Below are 26,938 nucleotides of genomic sequence, written 5' to 3'. Positions count from 1 at the left end.
ACAGAATATTTGACATTAAAATGGAATCTGCATATGACTCATTCCTATTCTATGATCCTACTTCATTTGAAGAATACATCTATTCCAAGACAAATTATCTCTAGGTGATAATCTGAAGGTGTGAATTTTCATTTCATTAGTAAATAAAAAATTCAACATGGAAAGAAAAGATTAAAGATTAGTTTTATTTGTCACATGCACATCGAAACATTCTGTGAAATGCATCGGCTTGTGTTAATGAGCAATACATTCCGAGGATTGTGTTGGGGCAACCTGCAAGTGTTGCCATGCTTTCAGTGTCAACGTAACATGTTCACAATCACTGACCCACCCAGAGGAAAACCAAATGGTCACAGGGAACATGTACAACCTCTGTATTTATAGACAGCACCAGGAATCGAACTCTAATACTGCACAGCGATTGCACTAGCCGCTACATTACTGGGCGGCTACAGATAAAAGCCCAACGTGCCTTTTGTTTCAAAACAGGCATCTTAAAATTTGCAGTTAGATGCAGAATTGGAGTATTCATTTGATTTGAAAATTAAATTTCTAATTCTTTTGTTTGTGGGAATGCTTCCAAGGATCCATGTGATATGAGACAAAGAGCACACTCTCAGTTCACTGTGTTTTCCCAAGGCTCTCAAAGAATACCTCCTTGAAAAAGATAAATGGTCTCAAGTAACTGTATTACTGATAAATTCTCTCTTAGTGCTTGAATTTCTAAGACAATTAGTAAGGAAACACATCAGTGTCTTATTTTGTGTACTCAGTAATGAACACCGCGTACATTATCACATGTACTGCATCCCTCTAAACCTGTTCTGAAGTTAATAGTTTTAGAAATGTTCCTGTCAAATAATTATTGCATCACTTGTTAAAATCCAAGATGTCACAAGGGTCAGTATAACGTATTCACTAAGCTAAATATACTTTAAAGATATCTTGTTTGCAATATTTTGAGTTACAAGAATTGTTCACACTTCAGAAGCTATTCATCGCTAACATATGGAAGCCAATTAGTCTACCCCTCTCTTCTCTCACACAATCAATTTGTCTTTTGGAAAGGATACACTGATATAATAAAGTGCACAGTTTCCACACTAGATGATTTATCTTAAGCAATTTGTTCATTTTTAAAAGGTCAAATCTATTGTATCTAAAGGAAAACTGAGTGTGCATTACCAGCAAAATCTGACACAATTTACAAGAGCTTATTTCATAAAATATCATGTCTTATCTTGCAAGGATGTGGATCTTTTTTTTTAAAATGTAACCAAATTATATTTATGCATGGGTAATTTAAACTGTGAAGACGACATGTTATTACCTGGTTGGGATCAGGGTTGACTTCATCCCAATTGTAAGAGAGATTTCCCTGATGTACAGAAGCAAAGGGCCGATGAACAACTGAAGGTAGAATACGATATAGCCAACTGGAAGAAAACAAAAATTAATTAACATCGAAGTAGTATAGACATTTGAACCTCATATTGAAAAAAAGGAGGAAAAGATGTTAACCTGGCTCACAGGCTGGTTCACCTGGAGTGGTATCATAAGGAATGCCAATTTTACAATGAGACTCACCTCCTCAAATTTAACAAACAGGAGAAGCTCTGCAGATGTAGGAATTCCAAAGCAACACACACACAAAATGCCGGAGGAACTCAGCATGCCAGCCAGCCTCTATGGAAAAGAGTAAATAGTCAACATTTCCAGCCTATTCAGATCTTGATGAAGGGTCTCGGCCCAAAACGTTGATTGTTTACTCTTTTCCATAGATGCTGCCTGGCCTGCTGAGTTCCTTCAGCATTTTGTGTGTTCCTCAAATTTAAACCATCTCCAGACATTGAAGCATATTGTAAAAGCTTGTTCTATAACACATCATGCCATAGAAAGTAAAATCGCATGGAGCAGCAATATTTCAAAGCTTCCCGTTCTATTAAACAACAAGCTGATCTGACAGGAGAAAGCTGGATATGTTATACAGAACAATATTCCATTTCATGCCAATAACTTGTAGATCCTCCCACAGCACATATACAAAAGGGGTAATAGAAGAATAGCTTATTTGAGGCTATGTGCTTGCTTGATAAAATTAAAGTGCAAGATAGTGGAAGCTAGATGCCTGTGGTTACTATTGCTTCTTACACCTAGTTTCGAATGAATAACAAATTCAACAACGTTGACAAGCCAAGTTTAAAGCTCCTGTGGCTTTCGCATTTGGATATCATCCTAACTATCATGTGTAACCAATAACCTTTTCAGCACAGATCTTTCACTATGTCTAAGCTAGTAATTATATGTTTTGCAAAATGGAGTAGTGAACATCTTTAAAGGATTTAACGGGTTCCACCTGAAAGGCAAGCTTTTATATTTTGGGTGGTATCATCAGCCATCAATGCAGAGGATAATAATGATCTTTTAGGAGTCTTAGGATTTCACTTTAACCCTGCTCCACCATTTCATCATGGCTGATCTAATATTCCTGTCAGCCCCAATTTCCTGCCTTCTCCCCATATCCCCTCATGCTTTGGCCAATCAAGAATTTATCAACCACTGTCTTAAATATACATAAAGACTTGGCCTCCACAGCTGCCTTTGGCAAAGAATTCCACAGTGTCACCATTCTCTGGTTAAAGAAATTCCTCCTCATCTCTGTTCTAAAAGGACACCCCTCTATTCTAAGGCTGTATCCTCTGGTCTTAGACTCTCCCATCATAGGAAACATTCTCTCTACATCCACGCTATCAAGGCTTTTCACCATTTGACAGGTTTCACCCCTCATCTTTCTGAATTCTGGTGATTACTGGCCCAGAGCCATCAAATGCTCTTCATATCTTTAAAGGTATAAAAAGTATCAGTTTTTATATGTCCTAATATATCTAGTTTTAATCTGAAGCTATTAAGAATTTGTCTAAACTCTAAATTATTTATTTATATTTGTTTTCCACTATATAAAATGTATAAATCAGTTTTAATCACTAAAATGTTGATTATAATTAAGTATTAAGCTAGTAAAAATATCTTTTACATCAGCTCATCCAAATAAAAAAAAAGAAAAACACTCATTATGTCAGGCAGCATCTATGGAAAGGGAAACAGAGTTAACATTTCAGGTCCAAGACCCTTTATCAGAAGTGGAAGAGAAAACAAATTAAGTTTAAGTTAAAGCGAAGATGGGTCTAGATAGTTAGGGCAAAGTGAATATCTGCGATAGAATAAACCCAGGCTGCCACATTTATAAAGTTATCTGACTGAGTATAAGGAGAGAGTGAGAGAGCGAGACAGCGAGAGAGAGAGTATGTGTGAGAGAGAGAGAGAGAGAGACAGAGACAGAGAAGGAGACAGAGAGAGAGAGACAGAAAACAAAGGGATATTAAAAGCTGTGAAAAATTATTTTCTTCCCAGGCCTCTGATCTCACCCATTCTCCTCCTGGTCAGAACAAGCATAAAGTTTTCCTGGGACTCATTTCCGATCTCACCAGCCTCCACTTTCAACAGAATTTCTGCTCTTTTGATGAGATTCCTCCACTAGTTATATATCCCCTCCCCCCTCTTTTCACCGTTCTGAAGAGATAGTTCCCTTTGCAACTCCCTGTTCAACGCCTCCATCCCCACCAACCACTCCTTTTCTCATAGATTTTTTTCCCTGTGCAATGGCAGGAGATACAATGACTGTTGTTATGGCTCTTCACTGCATCCTATAACTACTGCATCGAAGGACACTAGACTTGTGGGTGGTGCTGTGGGGTCCTGCTATTAAAATGCCAGCAAGCTGGGTTCAACTCCCACAGCTGTCTGTGCACCCTCCGTGAACACACGGGTGTCCTCTGGGTGCTCCAGTCTCCTCTCACATTCCACATGTATGGATAAGTACTGGGGTTCCCACACAGTTAATGGTAGGGCTCCATGGCATAATAAAGGGTTGGGAACCCCTGGGTCCGTAGGTTAATTGGTCACATGGTTATAATTGGGTGGTACAGACTCATGGGCTACTACCATATTGTATTTCTAAATAAAAAAATAAAATAAACGTCCTGCCGGCTGAAACAGGGATTCACTTGCACTTACTGTACTGTATTTCAGAATCAGAATCAGGTTTACTATCACCGGCATGTGTCGTGAAATTTATTATCTTAGCAGCAACAGTTCAATACATAATATAAAATAATAATCATAATAAATAAATCAATTACAGTATATGTATATTGAATACATTAAAAATCATGCAAAAACAGAAATAATATATATTTTAAAAGTGAAGTAGTGTTCAAGGCCTCTATTCTACACCCACACTGAACTACCTGCCTACAGCCTCCAGTCCTTTTCTAATGCAGCCCAACACAAGCTTGAGGAACACTAGACCTTTTTAATATTGCAATAGAAACTAGGTAACTTGTTTTCTGTTTTGTACCATAACTGCCAATTTTGCTCTAGGTTATCTATATATAATATTGGCTCATCTTCACCAGCAGGATTAGATTGAGAGTTCTGCATTTTACAGCTTTTGTGTTATTTTGTTTGCATTTCCTTTCACACCTCGCTTGGTTCACAGTTTTTGTGTTCTTCAACCTGGCTGCATTAACCAGATAACGTCAACAGTTTACCCAATGAAACAATGGCCTCACTCCTGATATTGATACGTATTTATTTTGTCCTGTGGGCCTTCCCCACACCCTGTATGTAGTTTAAAATTTCCTTCTCTTACTCAGTCCTGAGGAAAGGTTTTCAACCTAAAATGTCAACTATTTTCTTTGCACAGATGCTGCCTTGACTTCCACAGTATTTCCAGCATTTTTACTCTTAGCTCAGTGGCACATCTTGAACCTCTTGCCAATACTCATACCATCAGCAAGAATGGAGCTGGAGTGTCTGTTTCAGTCAATGAATGGTACTGAGTTTTTGTAAATTCTTAATACAGAAATACTAATGTTATTCACTTCTTAAAATCGCCATGTCAGAATATAGCATTTGCTTTCAAATGTTCATTAAATATTTTGGTGGCATTTTAATATCAATAGTGTTACAACTTTTTAAATGTTAAGAAGATTGAAGTCTGCACAAAAAGAGTTTGGGTCTACCTACTGACAATGAATGTAGAAATTATTCACATTTCATATTACATAAAGAATATGATATTCTTAATTTTACTGAACAATTAACATTAGGGAAAGATATTGAAGTTGATTGGCAGAAAAGAGTGACAAGGGGAAATGTTTTGTTTTAAACACAGCAAGTGTTAGAGCCTCGAATACACTTCCAGAGTTGTATAGGGAGACTCAATTGCAATAGTATGGCTGAATTACACACTGGATAGGCATTTAAAAAGAAAGACTTTTCAGGGTTAAGAGGAGTTCTCTAACTCTCCCAGTGTGCTGCAACAAATCTGAGAGTTTGAAATTACCTCCTCTTATTATTGTTTCTCGGGCAAGTGAAGGCTGAACCAGACAGTTGTTCTGCATACAGCCCATACGGACAAACCTGTGGATTATTCTGAAACACAAGATGACAGATATTACATTAGTTTGACAGATTACCACTACTACCACTCGAAAATCATTATATTGTTTCTGAACAATCACGAAGAACTGTTTCGTGTAGCAACTCATTGGCAAACAACCAGCAGTAATTTTAACTGACAAACTGTCCTACAGCATACTCTGATTTTTTTCATATCATTGATAATTAATAATATTTACTTTAGTTGATTGATAAAGAGTTAGAACATGATGTAAACAGTTTGGTGTTGTTTTAATTTTTGAATAGGACATTAAATCAAGGTCCTTCTGCTTTCCCAGTTAGTTTAAAAAGTCCCAAGGGAATATTATAATTAGCTGGTTATATACTCACCAAGGATATTCAAAACTGCAGTTAATAGATTTTTAAATATAAAGCAAATTAGTGGATGTGAAATTGGTGCAGGAAAGTGGCATTGAGCTAAAGGATCAGCAATGATCTTCTTGAATGGGAGAGCAGGCGCAAGGGGCTGAATGGCCTACAATTGTTTATGTTTTTATGAGGTACTCTGTGGAGATAGCTTCTCTCACTGATGCATCACAGTAGGACTGGTGCCTCACCAGCAGGGGTGCAGTGCTGCTGGAGCTCACCCCAGCACCTCTTTTAAAAAAAAGTCAAATTAAGCAAGCGGGGAATTTAACAGCGACTGCATATTAAATAGAGGGAATTTTACGGAAGCGGGGGTTGGGGAGAGGGGGTGGAGGCTGGTGGGTAAATACCACTAATAACATTAGGATATTTGATCGTTTTTGATGAAATCCTGGAGCTGTTACTGTTTTGTGAGATTCCTCCTTGCTCAACCCGTTGTCCCAGCATACCCTGCTGTAGCCTCCCGCCATTTCACAGATCCTCAGTCTCTCTCCAGCACTCATTGTTTGAGCATTGTTCACCGAGAAAATAAAAATCTTAGACCTTTTGAAAAGTGGCATGTTGCTTGCCGAAGTGGGCCGTAAGGTCTGTAAGAACGAATCGAGCATTCGCGTAATAAAGCAGAAAGAAGCTGAAATTCATAGAAGTGTTAGTGCTACCCCTACAATGGCAAAAATGGTCTCTCTGGTTCGTGATAAAGTGCTTGCAAAGACTGAGAAAGCATTAAGTGTGTGGCTAGAGGACATATCACAGAAACATATCCCTGTTGATGGCAAAATTATGCGTGAAAAAGCACTTAGCCTCTATGAGCACTACTGTGAGGGGGTTGAGGAGACCGAAAGGAAGGAGTTTAAGGCTAGTAAGGGATGGCTGGCTAGCTATGTAAAGCACTACGGCCTCAAGAACTTAAAGATCACAGGAGAATTGGCATGGCAGATGTACCAAGTATCCTATTATGGAGCCAATTGAAGTACATGCTTGAAGTCTCTCAGAAAAAAAATTGTTGATCACAAACTATTAAAAGCTCACACTGCTGCTCTAAGTGTTGAAAATATAGCTAGTGACGATGCTCTTGGAAAATTAAGTGACACCATGTATGCTTCGAACCTAAGGTGACTTGTTCAATCTTTCGTTCTGCATATTATTTAGCTCAGAATGACAGACCATACTCTGATCATTTTGGCTTATTGGAACTTCAAAAAAAAAATGGTATTGACATTGGAATTGGACTGCATTCCCGCACTAGTGCTACAGAGATAATTAATCAGATAGCCATTAATATGAAAAAGAAAATTTGCCAGCATATCAAGCAGATAAATGGCAAATTTTCTGTTCTCATTGATGAATCAACAAGCCTGAGCTTTAAGACCACCCTAATAGATTATTTGAAATGTGAAAGTGATAAGGACAGTGATCCCCATTTTATGTTTTTAGATCTAATTGAACTGCCTGATCAGAAAGTTGCAACTATTGCTTAGCATCTATTGAACTGTCTCAATAACCATGGGTTTGATGACTCTTACTTGAAACAGAACCTTGTAGCATTTGCTAGTGATGGGGCGAGCGTAATGCTTGGTGTCAAATCCGGTGTTGCTACAATTCTCAAGGAACATTACCCTAATGTGATAATTTGGCACTGCCTTAATCACAGATTAGAACTTGCAGTAGGTGATTCGGTGAGAGAAGTTCATGGAATAAATCATTTTCAATCATTTATGGACAAATTGTACTCTGTTTTCAGTAGATCACCTCTAAATCAAAAGGAACTGGCTGAATGTGCCTCTCAACTATATAACCATATAACAATTACAGCATGGAAACAAGCCATCTCGGCCCTTCCAGTCCGTGCCAAATGCTTACTCTCACCTAGTCCCATCTACCTGCACTCACCCATAACCCTCAATTCCTTTCCTGTCCATAAACCTATCCAATTTTTTTTTAGTGACAAAATTGAACCTGCCTCTACCACTTCTACTGGAAGCTTGTTCCACACAGCTACCACTCTCTGAATAAAGAAGTTCCCCCTCGTGTTACCCCTAAACGTTTGCCCCTTAACTCTCAACTCAAGTCCTCTTGTTTCAATCTCCCCTACTCTCAATGGAAAACTAGAACAACAAATTTGCAAAATAGGCCGTGTTCTGGGCACCAGATGGGTAGCTAGCTCGTTTCAAACAGTTTCAGCAGTGTGGCAAAATTATGAAGCATCGTGTTTTCATTTTGAAAAAGCAATGAAGTATGAAACAAGATCTGGGAGTGACAGGAAAACCTATGAAGGTCTGTTGAAAAGACTCTCTTCAGAACAGCTTCTATTGGACTTAGCTCTAATGTATGACACATTGCATGAACTTGGTTTACTGTCAGAGTGTTTATAGAAACACACTATTACAATTGTTTATGCAGACAAACTGATCCAACGGAGCATAACACATAAAAGCTGCTGGTGAACGCAGCAGGCCAGGCAGCATTTCTAGGAAGAGGTACAGTCGACGTTTCAGGCCAAGACCCTTCGTCAGGACTAACTGAAAGAAGGGATAGTAAGAGATTTGAAAGTGGGAGGGGGAGATCTAAAATGACAGGAGAAGACAGGAGCGGGAGAGATGAAGCCAAGAGCTGGAAAGTTGATTGGCAAAGGGGATATGAAAGGATCATGGGACAGGAGGCCTAAGGAGAAAGAAAGGGGGAGGGGGGATTCCCAGAGGATGGGCAAGGGGTACAGTGAGAGGGACAGAGGGAGAAAAAAGAGAGAGAAAAATTATGAATGACTGATGGGGTACAAGAGGGAGGTGGGGCATTAACAGAAGTTACAGAAGTCAATGCTCATGCCATCAGATTAGAGGCTACCCAGATGGAATATAAGGTGTTGTTCCTCTGACCTGAGTGTGGCTTCATGTTGACAGTAGAGGAGGCCGTGGATAGACATATCAGAATGGGAATGGGACGTGGAATTAAACTGTGTGGCCACTGGGAGATCCTGCTTTCTCTGGCAGACAGAGCGTAGGTGTTCAGCAAAACGCTCTCCCAGCCTGCGTAGGGTCTCGCCAATATATAGAAGGCAGCATCGGGAGCACCGGACGCAGTATATCACCCCAGCCGACTCACAGGTGGAGTGTCGCCTCACCTGGAAGGACTGTCTGGGGCCCTGAATGGTGGTGAGGGAGGAAGTGTAAGGGCATGTGTATCATTTGTTCCGCTTACAAGGGTAAGTGCCAGGAGGGAGATCGGTGGGAGGAGATGGGGGGTATGAATGGACAAGCGAGTCGCGTATTGAGCAATCCCTGTGGAAAGCCGGGGGGGGGGAGGAGGGAAAGATGTGCTTAGTGGTGGGATCCCGTTGGAGGTGGCAGAAGTTACGGAGAATTATATGTTGGACCCGGAGGCTGGTGGGGTGGTAGGTGAGGACAAGGGGAACCCTATTCCTAGTGGGGTAGCAAGAGGATGGGGTGGGAGCAGATGTGTGTGAAATGGGAGAGATGCGTTTGAGAGCAGAGATGATGCTGGAAGAAGGGAAGCCCCTTTCTTTAAAAAAGGAGGACATCTCCTTTGTCCTGGGAAGAAAAGCCTCATCCTGAGAGCAGATGCGGCGGAGACGGAGGAATTGCGAGAAGGGGATGGCATCTTTGCAAGAGACAGGGTGAGAAGAGGAATAATCCAGGTAGCTGTGAGAGTCCGTAGGCTTATAGTAAACATCAGTAGATAAGCTGTCTTCAGAGATAGAGACAGAAAGATCAAGAAAGGGGAGGGAGGTGTCAGAAATGGGCCAGGTAAACTTGAGGGCAGGGTGAAAGTTGGAGGCAAAGTTAATAAAGTCAACGAGCTCAGCATGTGTGCAGGAAGCAGCGCCAATGTAGTCGTCGATGTAGTGAAGGAAAAGTGGGGGACAGATACCAGTATAGTCTTGGAACATAGATTGTTCCACAAAGCCAACAAAAAGGCAGGCATAGCTGGGACCCATACAGGTGCCCATGGCTACACCTTTAGTTTGGAGGAAGTGGGAGGAGCCAAAGGAGAAATTATCAAGAGTAAGGACCAATTCTGCTAAACGGAGGAGAGTGGTGGTAGAGGGGAACTGGTTAGGTCTGGAATCCAAAAAGGAGCGGAGAGCTTTGAGACCTTCCTGGTGGGGGATGGAAGTATATAGGGACTGGACACCCATGGTGAAAATGAAGCGGTGGGGGCCAGGGAACTTAATATCGTTGAAAAATTTCAGAGTGTGAGAAGTGTGACGAACATAGGTAGGAAGGGATTGAACAAAGGGGATAAAACAGTGTCGAAGTATGCAGAAATGAGTTCAGTGGGGCAGGAGCAAGCTGAGACAATGGGTCTACCTGGACAGGCAGGTTTGTGGATCTTGGGTAGGAGGTAGAAACGGAGCATAAGATCACCGCATGGACTGAAAGAGCAACCTGGTACAAAAACTCTAGAAGCTCAAGAGGCAGTTGAAAAGGGGAAGTTTGGAGAAATTATCTTAACAAGCAACAACAAAATTGTCTCCATTAATTATCTACAGTTTCCTTCTAGTCTTATAAACAAATTGTAGCACTATATGTTCACGGCAACATCCTTGAAAGGTTCTCAAATTTCTAAACCTCAAAGTATGTATAAATCCCTGTTAAATGAAATGTGTGTCCTTGATAAATATAACTGGCCTGCTGAAATACCACCTAATTATGGAGAAGCTGCAATATCATCTCTCTGTAAGAGGTTTAAGCTTTCTTCCTCTGTAATAAATGCATTCAGAGATTATGGAGAGGATCGTGGCCGCCGCATCCTCCAAGTTACCCAATTTGTGTACGTGCTCATTACATGAATGGGTCAAGGAAGTTGCCCGGTATATGAAATGAGCAGGTACACAAATTGGGTGTGACGTACAAGAGAGAGCGAGAATGAATATAGGAAATGGCAAGCATTTTGTCAGCTCTGGCACCTAAAAATTAGCAGTGCACCCCTGCTCACCAGGGTCCTGAAACATGCACCATGCATTTAATTTTAACAAGATCCAGATTGGGCCTAAAATTGCATTTTGAACTGTAAACTGGCAGAGCAGATTCAGGTGTTGGAATTCAGTGAAAAGTGCACATTAGCTGAGTTTAACACTGGCAAATATAGAGGATTATACAGTACCTGACCCTCTGGTAAGGAACCAGGACAGCTCGGATCTTCTGAAGAAAATTCATTACCAAATCCTGACATATACTAGAAAACGACAGAAAATGTTGGGATAGTAAATTTTAAAACTGAAGATTGATTTCTTGTATTTTCTTAATTATCAAAGAAGCTGTTCAATTCCATTAGTCAATCTCAGGATACATGTCCAATATTAATCAAAAAGTTTGACCCTTTTAGTATTGACATCCTAACATAATTTTTGTGGTAGTTCTGGTAATAATCACATCTGCAAATCACCCAGTGCCTAGATATTCAAATCTTCTCACTCCCTCCTCCTTAGCTTCCCAGTACAAAATAACCAGAGATAAGAAAGGACTTTAGGTCTCCTTTCCTTTACATCTGTGGTGCAAATAAATTTCCTTTCCATACCTGTAAGGAACTACACAGAGCGCAATTGCAGGAAAGCCGCATCCATCATCAGGAACCCCCACCACCCAGATCATGCTCTCTTCTCACTGCTGCCATCAGGAAGGTGGTACAGGAGCCTCAGGAACCATACCATCAAGTTCAGGAACAGTTATTACCCCTCAATCACCAGGCTCTTGAGCCAATGGGGTTAACTTCACTTGCCCATCACTGAACTGTTCCTACAACCCACGGCATCACTTTCAAGGACTCTTCATCTCATGTTCCTGATACTTATTGCTTATTTATTATTTTTTCCATTTGTATTTGCACAATTTATTGCCTTTTGCACATTGGTTGTATGCAGAAGTTCATTGATTCTATTATGGTTCTTGGATTTACTGAGTTTGCCCGCAAGAAACAAATCTCACTGTTGTATATGGTCACATGCATGAACTTTGATAATCAATTTACTTTTAACTTTGAAAGTTCTAAATTTATAATAATACATGATCTTATCCTCTTGATCATTCAGTCTGATGAGTGACTGCATTCTAAAGTTATTACTTTTATTCTTCAACTATACTCCATTAATTTGCTTGTTCCATTCCATATCATATAGATAACGGGGTGACCCATTGGGGCACCCTTTGAGAGAAGGGTAGTGCAGTCTGATATGACCAGAATGAACGTTAAATTTTCCTGAATGCTATTAGTATCGCTTTGCTTTGGAAATTGAAGAAGAAAACCTCGGTTTATTAAAGAAGAACGACAAGTTGCAAGGCAAATATAGCTCCTCCTCGTTTAATGAAGGACCCTTTTGATGGCATCATTTCTGGTTTATCTGCCACCCTTATGTCTCTCGTTGTCATTCTGGAGACGTGCAGTCCTTTCATCTGCCGTCTCTTCATCTCTTCTGCTGTTTATTCTTTGTCTCTGATCCTGGAGATGCGCATTTTTCTGCTCCTTTGTCTCTTCCTCTCTCCTCTTCCTGTGCCTGTTTTTGTCATTCTGGAGACGTGCAGCCCTTTCATCCCACATCTCTTCATCTCTTCTGCTGTTTGTTGTTTGTCTCTGTTCCTGGAGATGTGCACCTCTCAGCTCCTTTGTCTCTTCGTCTCTCCTCCTTCAATGCCAGTTGTTGTCATTTTGGAGATGTGCATGTCTCTCCTCCTCTGTCTCTTCTTCTCTCATCTTTTTTGTCCTGACTCTTTGATCCCGGAGTCGTGCAGCCCTGGCCTCATCCAATTCTTGTTCTCTCCCTCTCCTTGCCAAAATAGGATTTAATGTTTCTTAAGACAGGCTCAGTAGATTTAATTTCAATAAGGGTTATAAATTGATTTTAATTAATGATATTTACAACATGAAAACTTATTGACAACGTTGAATAGTAAAGTTACTAAAAAAAAACCTTAAGCCAAAGCAAAATAAATAAAAATATAGCCCAAAATACAATTTTATAGAAGACTTTGAAAAAGTCACTTTCTTACTAAGTGACATGATTAGGCTCAAATACTGGCCTAGTATGTGAAACTTGTGCTTTTTTTTTTGCTACACAATACTCAATTCTGGGTCAAACATAATATAACCACACATGGATTTCACCTTAAAACTGAATTGAGACTATTCATGCTCTTGATGCTTGTTAAACAAGAAAAAAGCTTGCTTACATACGCAAGAAGTTGAAAACTGCAGCAAAATGTTCATTGTTTTCCTATGAACAGCAGTTTACTCTTCTTTCACAGAAATCCAGAACTTGTCCAGTGACAGGACAGTAAATCTCATCTTGAATGCACAATCAGAACTGCAACTTACAAAGTTCTTCTTCTCTAAAACAGAAGTTCTCAAGGTGAGCAGAAGATTCAGAGAAAGGGTCACTCACCCAGTCATACATTTGTGTTCAAAGGGAAGGAAAACACTGTTCAATTTTGTTCTGCAGTTCTTCCAGGTGGTTTTCAATAAGACTCAATACTTTCTGATAATCCTTCCTCACTCTCAAGCCCAAGCAGCAGTGGAAATATTTCAAGATTTCCCTTTGCAACATGATTTTTCCAAAGATTGTTTCTTTTTAAATCCAAGAATCTTGTCACTTGAACTGAAAACATTTTCTCCAGGGCCTTGCAGAGGCTTGTTTAACTAGTTCATATGATGAAAGATGTCTGCTAAGTAGGCTAGTTTCTGCAGCCATTCTTCATCTTCAGAGCGCTCAGCAAAATCTGGCCTCCAGGACAGACTGTTTTGTTTCCAGATATGAAGACAAAACATTAAATATACCTTGGCCTTTGCTTGTTTCAGGCAACTCTTTGCAACAGAGAAAAACAAGTTTTCTTGAATTTCACCACCATTTACAAATCTTATAAATGCTACAACATGACATATATTGGTGAAATCTGTCGACTCATCAACCTGGATACAGAAGCTGTTGTTTTTCGGTTTATCACACAAAATCTCTTTAGCATCATGTGACATGTCATCAATACACCAACTTGTTGTACTGTTTGAGAGTGAAACCTCTTCAATTTCTCACACTGCATTTTGTCCTAGCATTTTACCCATTATAATTTTACATGCTGGCATTATTAGATTCTCACCAACCGTGCAACTGTTCCTTTTCTAGGTAATATGTTCTGCTACTAAATATGTAACTTGCTTCCTGAGTCCTTTTACTGACTGTGATTTTATTAACAAAAGCTCTACTCTGTTTGTTTTGAGATTCCAATAACTGATTAAAATAATCAGCGCTTTTACGTGGCATATGGCTGTGATTTGTAGTTAAGTGTCTTTTCACACTTTTCTGAAGCCATTGCTGTATTTGTAAGTTGTAATTTGTAAGTAGGCACAATGGAATAGGATAACTTGGATCACCAGAACATGTAAAACCTATTGATAAGTAGCTTTCATTATTAAGACAGACATTTTTGTGTCCGTCATTGCACTAGTTTTTTTTTAAATCATGATCTCTCTCAGAACCCTGGTTGAGAAATCCTGATTTTAAACCATTGAACGTCCAGCAGTTTTGTAAGTTATTCTGCAGTTTTCTGCCTTGCACAGGATCCACTTATTTTTCTTTCCAGTTATCAACAGATCCTTTTCTATTTTTAAAAAATTTTATCTGTTTCAAAATACATTCATTTCCGACACATGAATGCAGTATTTCTTCAGGAACTTCCATATTCAGCATCTCATTTCTATTCTAGCAATCAATCTCCAATAGGATTGTGATTCAGAAATTACTAAAACTTTTGAGTGTTTTTTAATTCCAAATCTTTCCTGGGACTCGAACAGCTACAGTAACTCACTGTTAATTATTAACCATTTGGCAAAGAAAATATTGGAACTTCTTACTTTCGTCCAAAGATCCCTTACCACACACCACTATAAACCCCCAGTGCCATTCACACTGGGGGATTTCACACATCTGAATTACTGTGACCACACCAACTTATTACTTTCAACACTATGATCTAATTAATCTAAAGTCTACTATCCTCAACCCACTGACTCATCTCACCCAACCAATACAAGTCTTATTTAAAAGACTGGCAGTCTTCATGTTTCTTGCAAGTCTGGTTCTGAATGAGTTAAGCTCAAAAAACTTCTGTGCCAGATTTCCTTTCTAAAAGGATGTAGAGTTACTTATGAAGTAGGAAGTTTGTGCTCCCAACATACTCTTCAAAAATGTTTACTTTATTATCCTCTATTTACAAATATTAATGTGGAAATTAAAACTGAATTATCACAGAAATGTTTGTATATCATAAAAGATACTAACATTGTAAAATTTTATGTAATAGATCTATAATAAACTCCCTAAAGAGAGGGGTATCAGATTGTTCAACCAGCCATTTGACCTCCTGTCAGTAGGTGGATACATTCTGGCTCCCATTCATTGGCTGTCAGCAGTGCAGAAGTTTCAAAATATATGTTTGGTTTCAAAGTCTAAAAGTTACGCAGTCCATTTACAGATTGTGTTTTACAGATTTTTCACCAGAAATAGTTTCAAAATTACCTATTTTCAGTTACTGAAAGTGATACTAATTCTGTGACAGAGGTAAAAAAAATAATGCACTTAAAAACAGAATACAGAATTTCAATGATAAAATTTAAAACAATGATTGACATTATTATATGTACCCTAATAGAACAGCATATTTTAAATTAAGCTAATTGACCCTAAAAAGCTAAAAAAAAATCAGTGGATTGTATCAAAATAAATGAAATAATGAAATGTAGCTCTCATGATAAATAACATATTTTGAGATCTATCATTGATGAATTCAGAGTTCGTACCTTGAGTGAGCCCATTTTTGTTCCGTTTAGTTGTGTTTAGACAATGTACAGAAGGTTCAAATTTCAACCCAACCAGAGATAGTACTCAGAGAAGAAAGAACTTTGCAGCTGTAGGGGAGCTGACTTTATATGACTGACATTGCAATAGGCATGCTCCAAAACTGATGCAACCAATCTGGTTAAAATAAATAAAGTGCAATGAGAGTAAGTGAAGTGATTGAACACGAAGAAAAAAAAAAGCAAAAAACTGAAAAGTGATTATGAAGTGTACAAAATGACTAATAAAAATCTATAAAATGGAAGAAAAGAGAAAGAAAAAGGAATAGAGAAGCAGGACACTATATTTTCAGAATGTTGAACCTGAATTTCATACCTAATCTGGAACAATCTATATAATTATCCACAAATCATTTTTAAAAAATTCTTCTGTATGCTGTAGTAGTATATACACTTGCATTTATGATCCATCCCCAAGCCTCCATGGGAGGACGGCAATCAACCACCTGACTGATCTATTGCAATCTCTGGTGAGTTCACATTGCTTTACCTTGAGTTGCAGAAGCTGCTTAGTGATGAAGTAACAGTACAGAGCAGGATTTTGAGAGACTAGGAGGATAAATTGCAAGTGATGATGAGAACTTGCATTTGCCCACTGATTTATCCTCATCAAATAGTGGAAGTTTCCAGTTTACGACATGCTGTTGAAAAGCATTGGTACAGTAGTTCTTGAAGTGCATTTTGTAGATAGTCAATGGTGCTCCAGTGGTGGGAATATTTAGATGGCAGATGGGATCATAATCGGTGCGTTATTTGGTTAAGTATGATGTGAAACTGCACTACAAGTAGTCATTCAGTCAAGTTAAAAGTCATATTGCAGCTTTTGTTTCTTGGACTTTATCTCTCCTGCTGGAGTGCAAGGCTTACTTCGAACTTAATTTCTTCACTAATTGACCTTACTTAGTTTACATACTGGAGAGTCAACATTCCCTTTTGGTTCATTGCTTGTTGATGTGATAAATGTTCCTTCCCCTCAGGTACAATTATTTTCCATTTGAATATCATCGTCTCATCCTTATTAAAATTGTCCTTAATCTGATTGTTCTTTCAAACCAATATCCCACCTCCAGCCTGTCTTTTCACTCTTATCATGGCCACCTATCTCATAGCTCCATGCTTGGATCTCCTTAAGTGGGTGTTGTTTCTTTACACAGTAATAAGAGTTCAAATGAACTTCTATGATTTTGGCCATTTTCCATTTCCCTTTAAACCTTGCACCTTTGAGGTGGTTAGGTACAGCGCACACTTTGGACAGCTTCTATCCACTGCACAGCTTGCTGAGTTACTCTCACTTTTTCCCCTCCATTATCTATTAATTTATAGCCGTAAACTTACTTTCTCACCACTCCAAGTACTCACAAACAAACACAAGCTCCAATCCCAAATTTATCTTCCTGTATGTATTTACCTGTAGCCATTTGAGGGCATCATTCCTACAGTAGATATCAAATCAGCATCCACAAGCACTTATGTCCTCAGCTGTTGTGCTTGGAAAGAAGCAAGACATGTTTAAGGAGATACAAGCATGCAGTTACAGGATAGTTTGGAACTCCAACCAAAATAATAACTACACACCATAGTTGACTAAGTGGAAAATGAAATTTAAAACCTCATTTTTTCTCTGCACCCAGATCCAACTACAGTATTTACTTATTCTTGGCGAGTCTAATATTCAGTCCCAAATGTGCTAAATTCTTCCAGTTAAATTTTAGGTAGATCAAACCTATTGTCTTTCATTTCCAGAAAAATTCCATAGTCTTACAACAAATATCATTGCTGCTCTTGCTCGTACTTGCCTTCATTTTTCAGGTACCCAGGTAAGATTCAACATTTATTGCCAATCCTTGCATGCCTTTAAGATGGTAGCTGTGAGCCAACCTGTTGAAACTGTGCAATGTTTCTGGTAAAACTACACCCACAATAACTTTAGAAAGTTCGAGTTTTTGACTCAACAATAGAGAAACGGCAATTTTTTTCTGAGTTTAGATGGTATGCAAAGGGGCAATCTGCAAGTGGTAGTGTTGTTAAATACTTGCTCCCCTTGCTATTCCTAGTGTTAGAATTCCAACTACTGTTGAAATAGTCCAGATCTGTAACTGCAGTGTATTTCATGGATGCCAGATATTGGATCAACATTACAAAGTTGGTGGATAGAGTGCCAATCAGCACACTGTTTTGTCTGGAAGATGTTGATATCTGTCAAACTTGAAGTTGTATTAGTTCAAGCAAGTGGAGAATATTCTATCTCATTCCAGACATATGCTTTGTAGGTTATGGAAAACACCACAAGGTCAAGAGACAAGTTGCTCTCAACAAAACATGTGCTCTTATAGCCACAGCATTTATATGGCTGGTCCAACTGAGTTTCCAGTCAATTTCCAGGAGGTTGAAATTGGTAACTATAGTGGCATGCAACATGATGAAGACAAGATCTTGCATTCACAAGAATTGTTTGTTGGTCACCTACACCAGCTTGATTAGCAAAAACAAGGTCAAATATGTTTGTTCGTGAGTACCACACTGGGTCTGAAGCAGAAAATGATCTTTACAATTCAGTTTGCTCAGTTAGTGGTGGCTCTACCAAGCCATTCCTGGTGATGGACAATTAAGTCCTTCACCTAGTATACATTGTGGACCCTTGCTACTTTAAATGCTTTTTTCAAGATTTGTTCAAAATGGTAAAAGCAGAAAATGTCAGAATCATACAAGGCCATGTCTGAGAGAAGAGGAACAGAGTTAATTTTTCAGCCCAAATACTCTGTCAGAACTGGGAGTAGACAAAGGAAGCTTGTTGAGCTGCAGGGATAAGGAAGGGAGATTGATAGGGTAAAAATGGGGTGACATGCAGATAAGCTGTAAACTGGTCAATGAGTGAATAAAGAGCAAGACAGTGGGAGCACAAACAAAAGAATGTAGGAGTTGTGAAACACTAGCAGGAAGACATACCTGGCAGGTTAAGCTGAACATATACTCCATTCCCAAAGGAGAAATAAAAAGGGGAAAGAAACAAGCTAAGTCAATATCACAGAAAGATGGCTAATACACAGATCAAGTTACCTGAAGTGACATAATCCTAAATTCAAGTCATCTACATCAATGATGTTTAGGTTCAGATTCAAGTTCCCAGGTGTGAACATAACCAAAAAGCCTGACTTGGTCCAACCATGTTGATGTCACTGCTAAGAATGCCTCTACTTATTCAGGGGGGCTAAAGAAATTCAGCATTTTCTCCCCCATCGGTTCTTACCAGCTTTTTAAATCGATGCACCATAGAAAATATTCTGTCTGGATGCATAATGGCTTAGTATGGTAGCTAATCTGAACAAACCTCTTGTATGATAAAATAAACTCTTGGCTGCACAAGCTACCTTGTTATAACCTTGCACGATATCATTTACCCGCACTGTACTCTTTCAGTAGTTTTTACGCCTTATTCCGCATTATTATTTTTACCTTAATCTAGCTCAATGCAATGTGTAATGATTCAACTTAATACAACTTTAATTTTTGGAATCAATCTGGAAATCTTTGCTGTTTTCCCTCTTTGACAAGTACATGCTTTCTTAGGTAAGAAAGCCAAAGCCTTCACAACACTGCAGTGCAATTTCAGCAAAAACCAATACAAATGCACCAAAAACCCTTTTGTTATAATGGCTAACATACCATTTGCTCTCTGAATGAACTGCTGCATTTTCACATTGAACTCAGTAACTTGTGTACACACACACACCAGGTCCCCTTGAACATTAACATTTCCAAACCTCTAACCATTTAACAAACACTCTTGATTTTGATCATCTTCACCAAAATAGATGACCTTTCATTTTCCCCACATTATCCACTGTCGCATTCTTGCCATTTAACTTTCCACATTCTGCAAAATTCCTGTACAAACTCATACTCAGTATCTCACCTAGTATGGTACTGTCATTGAACGACTAAAACTGCACACAGTATTTCAAATCTCACCAATGTATTTTACATTAATAACAAGATATCTAGGTCTTGTAATCAGTGCCCCAATTGATGAAGGCAAACATACCAAACACTTTCTTCACCACCCTATCCAACTATGTCACCTCTTTCAGAGAACTACCCAAGTACTTGCAGTCCTAGGTCTCTCTGTTGTACAATACTCCCCATTACTCTGCCAAACTCCATCCCTTCAGTCTTAGAGTTAAATTCCATCTGGCATTGCTTTGTCCACTTTCCCAGTTGATCTTATGCTGTTGTAATTTTGAACAACTACTGCCCTGCTGTTGTCAATCCCCTCAAACAAAAAATCCCTCAAATTAGCGAAACACAATTTCCCAAACACAGCACCATGCTACCACTAATCAGACCTTGCCTTTCCAAATTCTCTTTCTCAGAATCCCTTCCAGTAACCAAGCCACTGATGATGTAAGATCACCAGCCTGTGGTTCTCTGGCATTCTTTGTGGTCCTTTTTAAATAAAGGCACAACGTTAGCTACCTGAGTCTTCTGTACCTGTACAAAAAAAAATGAGCAGGACCCTAGCAACTTCCTTGTGCTTGTTTTTGTAATTTTAACCCCTAAATAAGTGTAAAAAAAAGTTGATAACCAACTTAAATGGTGAACATCCATAAATTGGAACCTGCATATTTAGGGGAAATAGTTCACTCTTATTAAGGTTCAAATTATAACCAGAAAAATTACTAAACTGAGTCAACAAGGATAAAATAGTGGGAATGAATTTCTCAGGATTAGAAATGTATAATAACAAATCATCTGCATATAATGATAACTTATGTAATTCATTCCCATGGGTAATACCAAAAATGTTAGGTGAGTCTCGGATAGCAATTGCTAAAGGTTCAAGGGCAATATCAAATAATAATGGACTAAGAGGACATCCCTGCCTAGTACCCCGAAATAAGCGAAAAAAGGAAGATCTTTGATTGCATAAGAATTTATTTAAGGCTAATTTTTTTTTACCTTTAATTGATCAGATTAAACTTCTGTTTAGTAAATGGCCACCAATGTCTCTGTCATTGATAAGTCAAATCAATGCTATCAGGATGATTATTTTACCTAAATTTTTATATTTAGTTCAAGTGGTGCCAATTTTTATTCCAAAATCCTTTTTTGATAATGTTGATTCCAAAATTTCTTCATATATATGGTAGAATAAAAATCCTAGGTTAGGTAAAAGATACTTACAGAAATCTAAAAAGGAGGGGGGGTTTGGCATTGCCGAATTTAAGATTTTACTATTGGGCAATTAATATTCGATATTTAAAATTTTGGTTATGGGACTTGGACATAACTTCAAGTGCACATTGGGTAAATCTTGAATGTAATTCTTTACAAGGGTTTTCACTGGGTTCTATTTTTAGGGACTTCACTTCTCTTTACTCTTTCTAAATTGTATAAACAAATTGATAACCCAATAGTAAAATATACTTTACGAATATAGTTTCAATTTTGAAATCTTTTTGGGTTGAATCAATTCATTCTAGCAAGTCCTATTATATCTAATTTCTTCTTTTAACCCTCTATCATGGATCAAGCCTATTTGGCTTGGAAAACTAAAGGTATAGTACCTTTGAAGAATTATCTAATAAATATAACTTGCCTAGAACCCATTTTTTTTTAGATATTTACAGATTAGAAACTTTAAAAATACTGTTCTTCCTACCTTCCCGAATTTATATTCAACGGATGTTTTGGAAAAAAATTTAGATTTAAATCCTTTTCAGAAAGGTGTAATAGCAACTATTTATAATATAATTATGAAAATACGTCCAGACATATCTAATAAAGTTAAGACTGATTGGGAAAGAGAATTTAAGATTACTTTACCGATTGAAAAAAATGGGAAAAAATTCTTCAATTAGTTAACTCATCCTCTATATGTGCTAAACATGCGTTGATACAGTTTAAAGTAGTGCACAGGGCTCATATATCTAAGGATAAATTAGCTCATTATTACTCTCATATAAATCCTGTATGTGATAGATGTCACTCTGAGATAGCTTCTTTAACTCATATGTTTTGGCCATGTCCTTTTTTGAAAAAATACTGGAAAGATATTTTTGATATTATTTCAACTGTTCTGAATATCGATTTACAACCTCACCCTATTACCGCAATTTGTGGGTTACCAATTGTAGAACCAAGTCATTTAACCTCTTCAGCCTGTCGGATGATTGCATTTCTTACAATAATGGCTAGAAGATCCATTTTGCTGAACTGGAAAGAGATTAATCTTCCCACCACATTTCATTGGTTCTCTCAAACTGTGTTGTGTTTAAACTTAGAAAAAAATTAGAAGTGATATTTTTGATCCCTCTATTAAATTTGAAAAGACTTGGAGGCCATTTATTCAACACTTCCATATGATGTAATTTGACCTTTTCCAAACCTATTCTATTTCTTTTTAGTATATGTCGAGAGGAGCAGAGTCAATGACACTAATGGTTCTTTTTTTTTTGATGTTACACAACAGCCCATGTCTTTCTTTCTTTAGTTTAGTTGGTTAGCATTGTTTAGGTTAGTTTTTCTTTTGGGGTATTTTTTTCTTTTTTCATGTTTTTTTTGTATATTATATTTGTATCCTGTATTATTGGGAGGTTTAATACCCGTGTGTCAACTGGGTTTATATTTAAATATGTTAATTACAACGATGTAATCCCAATAACTGTATCAATACTATGTTATGTTTTTCATTATGAAACTAATAAAAAGATTGAAAAAGAAAAGACCCTAGCAACTTCTTCCCTTGCTTCCCACAGGATATACTTGGTCAGGCCCATGGACTTATCCACTGTTATATGCTTCAAGAACACACCCTTTTTCATAATATCCATATTTTTCAGGTAATCACTGCTCTTTCCTGAACTCACCAGCTTTCGTAACTTCAGCAGTAGATACATTTAAAAGGCATAATTTAAGACCTCGTCCATCCCCTGACATCACTGGGCAGAGAATGTTATGGACCAAGTACCAGAAGATGGGATTAAAGTAAATGGGTCCCACTGGTTGGCATGAATGTGGGGGCCTTTTACCATGCTTTACAACTCCAAGTCTATAATTAATCTCAAGAAGGATTACCAAAAATCCAAACATACCAGATCCACCGGTTTTCCCGTATTTACTCCATAGCTCAAATACTCAAAAAATTCCAGTAGTTGGTCAAACACAACTTTCATAAATTAATGCTGATTCTGCTCAGTCTTTGTAAGGAGTTCTATTATTACATCTTTTAATGTTGATTCTTGCATTTCTCTCCTTATCACTGATTTTAAGTAGTCACTCATTTTCACTGACTTCCTCTCAAACTACTGTACAAGTCAAAAGGATGGTTAGAAAGGGAGAAATTAGCAAAGGCTTAATCAGAGAAAGTAACTAAATCCCATGTGTATGTTATCTTAAAATATTTGCAGAGGAGACTCTTCTTTGAAGTCAAAAAATTCGAGAAAATTAATCCTATTATGTCTACATGATTCAAAAATCAGCTGTCTACCTTTCAGCACTAGGTCTGTAACCCAGCAGGTTCAAATTCAAGCAAATGTGATGCATGTTTCTACTTCCATCACCTTTTCATGATAAAAACTTGCCTTCCTATAAACCATTAGGCATTAGCAGACAATCCAATCTCTTATGAGCACCACATTCTAAACTTGGAAAGTCGATAACCCCATCTAAAAGACCCACAGGAAGGTGGAGAGGTTATTCTTGTGCAGAAACTTAGTCCTGTACCTGACCCAAGAATGTTTGAAATACACCATCATGCAAAGTATTCCACTCTTTACAGTCATGGCTCAAATCACCAGAGTACTTATTGATTCTTCCAATAAATGTATACGTTTAACTAAATTCAAGTTTCAAAATAAATTTTCAATAGTTTTGAAGTGCACTACCCAACAATATTCTGCACATTTTTGAAATGATCTCTTACAGAGTATAGCAGATTTTAACATTTAAACAGTCTTTATAATTCAAATTTGAATCATATACCAGAGTTACAAATATTAAAAGTGATTTCTACTGTTTATTCAATGTAATCTTTAGAACTACAAACTTTTGCATGATACAATAGAAGCATACTGAAAGAAGTTATACAAGTAGCGTCTACCAAAGTAAAGTGACGTTGAAAGGAAAAGTAAAATAACATTGCAAGAACATCTGTTGCCTTGCAAAAGAATCAGCTGGTTTTGCAGTTCCAGTGTTGATTACTTTAGTCCCATGGTCCAAACATATTATCTTAATGTATAACTGAAAATCTGGTAGTTGAGTAAAACAATTGTAAGTAGCAGAAATTCAAGAGTAAAAGAAATTCCTGAGATTCACAGCTTTAACTTTTTTTACTTTCAAACATGCAAAATACAATAGCTGTAATTCTACATAGCACTGGTACTTGGTGGGTATGATTTTAAAAAAGCTTTGCTTATTAAAAAAAAAGCAAATATTTCAGATAATACTTTGGTTTAGTGTTGAGATTGAAGTCTGCCCAAAGGGGCAGTTGATTGAATATTTGTCCATTGCCCGAGACACGAGCTAAAACAATACATCTGTTTATGTATATATAGATTCATCAATTAACCTTACATTCAGTGGTTTATATTTTTTTACTGCTCAAAAATGCCTCTGGTTCTCACAAGAGATGTTTATCCCTTTTCTCAGCTAAAAAACACCTGCTGAACACGTATTCTGAGTGTTACATGGCCCTTGGCAATAATGACTGAATGACTTTAGGTACATATTTCTGGATAAATACAGCATCAGGCTCTAGCAGAAACACAAAAACCTTGCTAAATTAAAAGCAAGTGTATTTATATAAGAAAAGCAAGATTAGGCCACAAGACACTCATGCTTGCTCCTCCATTTTAAAAGATTTTAGTTGTTCTTTTACCACACAACCAAGTTCTAATACTAACAATTATTTTAATATCTAAAGTTATTCAATCTCTTAAGGGTGTAGTTCGCTATTGAGCCTTCACAGGTCTATTGGGCATAAAATTCCAAAAAATCAGCACACTAGATGAAGAATTTTTGTTCTATCATCCTGAGTTCCTGACCTTGAATTTTGAGTTTGTCACTCCTGGACTAAGCCTGCAAGGGAATCATCATCCCTACACCAGCTATGTTCAGCCCACAAGAATTTGGCACACTTATAGAGCTCACTTTTTATTCCTCTAAATTCAAGAGTTCAGGACGAGTATGCTTCATCTGTCCTCATGCAATAAACTTACCATCCAATCTTGCAAACGTTATTGTACTCTCTTTATTACTTGTGTATCCTCTCCAAATGGAAAATCCATTCCAGATGTAGTTGTAACATGACATCTCTATTCATGTACTGAAATCCATTTGAATGAAGATCAGTGTAACGTTCACCTTTTTATTTGTTACTGTACCTGTACAGGTTTCCCCCGCCATCCGAAGGTAGAGCGTTCCTATGAAACGGTTCGTAAGCCGAAATGTCGGAAAGTGAAGAAGCAATTACCATTTATATGGGAGAATCTTATGAGCGTTCGCAGACCCAAAAATAACCTACCAAATCATGCCAAATAACACATAAAACCTAAAATAACAGTAACATATAGTAAAAGCAAGAATGATATGATAAATACACAGCCTATATAAAGTAGAAATACTTTTCCACAATCATTACTGCACTGTTCCCCATAGCGAAAGTCTCACGCAAGCGCCATCGGCAGAAAATCTCAAGCAAGCACTGTTGGCAAAAACATGGCGCAAGCGCTCTCCAGTAACCTTTAAGCTATGAAGCTGTCAAATCATACCAAATAACACGTAAAAATACACAGCCTATATAAAGTAGAAATAATGTATTACAGTGTAGTATCACGGGAATCAGGAAGACAGCGCAGAGCACACTGATGATGGCGTGTTAGACTGAGTCGTCGCAGGTTGGATGGTGCAGTGGCCCCCACCCTCCAGGCCGCCGACCGGTACCGATCTGCGAAGCATGCAGGGGTACAACGGTAGCTGGGAGGCACACAGCACACCTTTAAGAAAAAAGCTGAAATAAACATGCTAATTAATTAGGTGCCGCCCGGCACGTAATTGTCGGCCCAGATCAGTGCCGATTTCTGATTGCATTCTCCGCGAATTGCGGGGTGGTGGGACACTATGTTGTCATCTCGTCGTCTGTTTCCATTAGAGCAGGCAGCTCATCTTCTCCTATGACTGCCTGCCTTGATGTCGAAGGTCGAGGTTCGTCGTCTGCTGTGGCAGATCTGGAAGGCTTGCTTGACTGCCGAGCCTCGCGCATTTTTCTATCATACAGTTCTTTGTAAGGACTCAAACCATCCTGCAAATATCCCCTAAACCTATGTACCCTTTCAAAATTAAAGTCGTACTTTATCATTGCAGCGAAAATCTCACGCAGTTGCTTTACTTTCAGTTTGCTACTGCATTCGGTTTCAATTGTTATCCTTTCTTCTTCCAATTGCATCAGCTCTTCATCTATCAGTTCTTGGTCATGAGATGCCACAACCTCTTCAACATCATCTTCGTCAGCTTCCACAAGCCAAACTCACTTTGTCCTTGCTTCATTCACCACGATCGAAACGCTTAATTATGTCTAGTTTTACGCTAAGTGTAACACCCTTACGAGCTCTTTTAGGCTTTTCCAATACCTTAGAACTCATCTTGCAAACGGCTGCTCACAGGCACGTGTTTAAGCGATGCCGGCGAGAATGCCGTTCCGAATCCGGGGGAGAGCGGCTGCTCGGGGCGCGCGCTGCCTTTTATCGCGCGCTAATTTTTTTTCGTAACAGTGAAAACACCTTCTGTTGGCAAAAACAGGGTACTAATGTAGGTCTTTCGTAACAATGAGGTTTCGTAAAGCGAACGTTCGAAAAGCAGGGGACACCTGTATATTAAATTTTCAGTGATTCATGCACGAGAACCCAGATTCTTCTGAGCACCAGTACTTTCTTTCACCATTTAAAGTAATAGTCCATCTTACCAGGTTTTTCTTTTTATTTCCATATGAAAAGGATTTGTACATTTGTTGAAAATTCTAAATTTACATGCATCTTCAAATTTACATGTCTACTAATTCAAGTAGTTAGATTCTATTTACCTCATTGGAAACCAAGTTCTATACTACATATCACTTCATTTAGATACTAAAAAGTTGCCACCTTAAGGATTCATTATCCACATGAATTGTAATTTACAGATTGGAGATCAGGTAAGA

General features: G+C 38.1%; 1 protein-coding gene across 2 annotated transcripts in view; it reads right to left on the bottom strand.

Annotated features, from left to right (window-relative positions):
- The window catches only part of hgd (homogentisate 1,2-dioxygenase), a 56,169-nt gene that overhangs the window by 23,999 nt on the left and 5,232 nt on the right, over window positions 1–26,938 (bottom strand). Inside the window, exons 1-4 of one of the 2 annotated variants that reach the window (XM_063050651.1) lie at window positions 15,691–15,837; window positions 11,011–11,082; window positions 5,408–5,496; window positions 1,331–1,436 (exon numbers count right to left, since the gene is read on the bottom strand). In XM_063050651.1, coding sequence (XP_062906721.1) covers window positions 1,331–1,436; window positions 5,408–5,496; window positions 11,011–11,082; window positions 15,691–15,705 — 282 coding nt within the window. In that variant the 5' untranslated portion in view covers window positions 15,706–15,837. Of the gene's footprint in view, window positions 1–1,330; window positions 1,437–5,407; window positions 5,497–11,010; window positions 11,083–15,690; window positions 15,838–26,938 lie in introns of those variants that run through there. The other variant, XM_063050650.1, reaches the window with a different exon arrangement.

The sequence above is a fragment of the Mobula hypostoma genome, chromosome 6 (genome assembly GCF_963921235.1).
Source record: "Mobula hypostoma chromosome 6, sMobHyp1.1, whole genome shotgun sequence".
NCBI lineage: Eukaryota > Metazoa > Chordata > Chondrichthyes > Myliobatiformes > Myliobatidae > Mobula > Mobula hypostoma.
The sequence above is the reverse complement of the archived record's forward strand: the minus strand, read 5'-3'. Positions and strand labels throughout refer to the sequence as shown.